This window comes from Populus nigra, chromosome 15 (assembly GCF_951802175.1).
Source record: "Populus nigra chromosome 15, ddPopNigr1.1, whole genome shotgun sequence".
Classification (NCBI taxonomy): domain Eukaryota; kingdom Viridiplantae; phylum Streptophyta; class Magnoliopsida; order Malpighiales; family Salicaceae; genus Populus; species Populus nigra.
In genome coordinates, this window is record NC_084866.1 from 8,916,316 (window position 1) to 8,919,733 (window position 3,418).

Here is a 3,418-nt window from a genome sequence, read left to right on the forward strand (position 1 = left end):
TTTTTATGAGTACAGATTTTGCTTTGTTATTTTTTAGTGTTTGTCTTCTACGAGTTTATCATGATCTCATGATTCAAATCATTAATTCGAATATTAGTTCGATTTAAGTTCGGTCATTTTTTAGTTTTTTTTTTTTACTATGTTATCATTTTACATTGGGTTTTATTTTGTTTTTCTGTGAGGTTATCCTAATATTATATCCCGAGTAGTGGGTTATTCAATTTAACTTGTGTTTGACTACTTAGGTTTTTTTTTTCTCAATATTTTTTTAAAAGTAATTTTTTTTTATTTTTATCATTTGACATTAAATTATTGGTCCTAAAGCTTTGTGATTTTTTCGCTTTCCTTTCTTTGGGGTGATTTTGGGTTTAGATTAATGAAGTTAACCTCGGTAAATTCAATTTTTTTCAGTGTTTTTTATTTAACATTGATTTTTTTATGTCTATATTTTATCTGAACTTTTTTTAATCCAATTTCATTTTACATGTAATGAGTTAGTCAAGCTAATTTGAATTGATTTAATTTTTTTAAAAAATTAAAAATTTTATATTTTTTTTATAAAATTAGAATTTCTAATTTTATATTTTGTATCACAAATTAAACAAATTATTCGGAGTTGATTCTAATTCTTAGTACTTGAGTATCAAAATCCGATGGGGACACGATCTAGTAGTACATAAAAAAGATAACAGCTTCAGAGTTCAAATATATATTACAGTTTCCTCTCTCAACTGAAGGGAACAAGACAATAGATGGAAGCTTGACACGTGTATGAACTTATAGTACATAAAACGAGATCTTAATTAAAAACTATATATTACTGAAAAAGAGTTGTGCTCCTTTGTATTTTTCAGGCCTATGTGTGGATGGTAGAAAAGGGACCGAAACGTTATGCATCGATCATGAGGATGGAGAATTCCAGAGCTCAGCATTTTTTACCCTTGAGACACTCTCCAGCACTTCAAAGGGAATTATGTCTCCAATAACAACTACCATCTTGCTTTCCAGGTCTACTTTGTATGAGCTCACTCCTGTACAACAAGAGAGAGGCAATGAAATAAACTCAAGATTTACTCCAGTTCTGCTGTGTCTGTCATGGCATAGGGAAAATTCAACTCACCTGTTGCATTTAAGGGTTCTGGTATAGGTATTTTTCGAGTTCCCACACATATTATTTAATTTGTTATAAAATAATTTTTGAGCAATTAAAATAGGGATTATGAAGACAATCCAAAAAGAAATAACGAAGCAGAAAATATGGAAAAAAAATTAATGGTTTGGGTATATCTTATTAAACCAACTTTTGTGTATTAAAAGACTATCTAAACCCGAATCTTGACTGGATCTTACTTTCAAGCAGGTCATTTAAGTTGCTATTAATGTATTTATAAGAAATTAATTGTTATGTTTTAGGATTTGAGTCATTCTTCTTGTTAGACAGCTTAATCTGCAAGTCGGTGATTAGAAATCATATCCTTGCAGAAGAGCTGGTCCTGAAATAATTATTTGACGTACCTTCCATCTTTGAAACATGTTTCTTGACTTTCCTTGCACAGCCATTGCAGTGCATGGACACCCGTAGCACTACCATCTGCATCATCCATGGGACAGAGCTAGTTAACATGTCACCAAGCTATATATCTACTGTTCTTGAAGCCAGTGTGAAGTTTTTTTTCCTTCTTTTGATGTATAAAAAAGGAAACGTGAACACAGTAGAGATCAACGAGATAGGAACTTAGTTAATTACCTTGGGCTTCAGTTGAAAGGCCAATGTTTGGTTATCAGCAACAACATCTTTCAACCTCATCAACCTGCCCTTGTCACTAGGTATCAACGGTTTTTTCTCAAAGTCATCGTCTTGACTATCCAATGAATTGATGCAGAAACAAGAGCAACTTGAGCCTGGAGTAGTAAAACAAAGGCAGTCCAACACCTTGCCAAGACTGATCTTGCCCATGTCTGCCAAAGCTTCTCCTCTACAAAACATAAAAGCACGTAATCTGACCCACCACTATTCACGTAGTCCGCGGCATACCCACATGACCATCCACTGAGACCGTGAAAGCCAATCTGTGGCAAACTAGCTAGCTAATGTGCACTTGACATTAAAATAAAAAGATGAAGAAAAGAAAAAAAATGGAAATAAAGAGAGGAGGAGATAGAGGTAAGTTTTTGTTGGAGAGGCCAAAAGCTGATTATAAAAGTGTTGAAGATGACAAGAACCTATTTTTCGTAGAGATCAATGGTAAGCAAAGCAAAATCCAGGAATGGATTCAATATATAATCCAAGAAAGGCACTCTCGTAGTTATAATTACTCAGCCAGCTAGATTTTACGATCATGTGATGCACCATAAGACAGGACAACCCTAGATTCTAAAAGGGGTTTGAGAGGAGCGAATTTCATGTGAGATTAGCGAAGGAGAACAAGAGAGTAGATAGGTCTTTTGCACAGTTCCAGAGAAGAAAGAAACCCAACATACAAAAAGGAAGTGAAGAGGCCTCGTTCATATGACCAAGAGCTGTAGAAAGTAGGAAACAATGGCCACAGGCACCAAGACTGGAAGTAGATATGTATATCAACATCAAACTAATTTCTTTATCATGCATGGTCATAAGTTAAATATACATTATTTTAAAGATAAAATAAACAAGAGATCAAGACTCGAGAGTTTAATTAGAAACCCAACAATACATGTACCACTCGAATTTTCATGAATAACTCTGATTGCATGAATTACGCGATTAGACTTTATATACTATGAGTAATTGTGCATTTATTTTGGTCAATGTTCCCAAACACTTATTATAAATACTTTATATTGAGATTGATGAAGAAAATCTCTACATGCTTAATGTTTGACCATATAGCTCTTTAATTCGGCCGATTGGCTTTAGCTCGAGGGGCCGAGCAGTCAATATTTCTCTTCCTAATGGTGCGAATAGAGTATTATTTCCAAGACACGAATAAGGGTCGAAGCTGTTGACACCTTGTCTTGGCCTCCCGACAGTCGGCTGTGAATTATTGGTGCCCATGAGCTCAGAATGGTGTGGAATTATTGGACGATTGAAAAATTTTTCTGCTGGCTAGATCATTGGGGTATACGCTCTACAGGTTCGTCCATGTGATGGTGGCTGATTTTAATAAAGGAGGCTAATTTTGAAAGAGATTCGACTGAATTCATGCTGGGCACGTGTTGATCACATGACCATTGCAATCAAGGAAAAGGATGGCTTAACCGAGAGTTTCATGTGGGAGCTTTCGAGAAAAGCATGAAAATCCCAGCGAAAATTGAGAAGGCGTGTCCCTAGTGTGGCTGGATCAGGGCCCCTCAATGTTGTCCTTGGCGTCTAACTGTAGTGGCCACATCACAGTGTGGTTGTGCAGATAGCATTAGATTCCCTCTTTCTGTATATTTT

The 3,418-nt window shown here is 35.3% G+C and overlaps 1 protein-coding gene across 1 annotated transcript; it reads right to left on the reverse strand.

Moving 5' to 3' along the window:
- Positions 1-597: 597 nt before the first annotated feature.
- On the reverse strand, positions 598-2,806 carry LOC133673802 (protein SODIUM POTASSIUM ROOT DEFECTIVE 2). The gene is made up of 3 exons (XM_062094693.1): positions 1,748-2,806; positions 1,516-1,591; positions 598-1,031 (listed from the first exon to the last, which is right to left on the reverse strand). Exons 1-3 carry the CDS (start codon positions 1,985-1,987, stop codon positions 901-903), a joined length of 447 nt encoding a protein of 148 aa, XP_061950677.1. The 5' UTR covers positions 1,988-2,806; the 3' UTR covers positions 598-900.
- Between the last annotated feature and the right edge of the window lie 612 nt (positions 2,807-3,418).

Bases quoted from the DNA above. Each gene is read 5' to 3' on its own strand.
- LOC133673802 (XM_062094693.1), bottom strand. From the start codon at position 1,987: ATGTTTTGTAGAGGAGAAGCTTTGGCAGACATGGGCAAGATCAGTCTT. The intron at 1,592-1,747 runs GTAATTAACTAA...TGGATGATGCAG, and splicing joins CCTTTCAACTGAAGCCCAAG to ATGGTAGTGCTACGGGTGTC. The intron at 1,032-1,515 runs GTACGTCAAATA...CTTGTTGTACAG, and splicing joins ACATGTTTCAAAGATGGAAG to GAGTGAGCTCATACAAAGTA.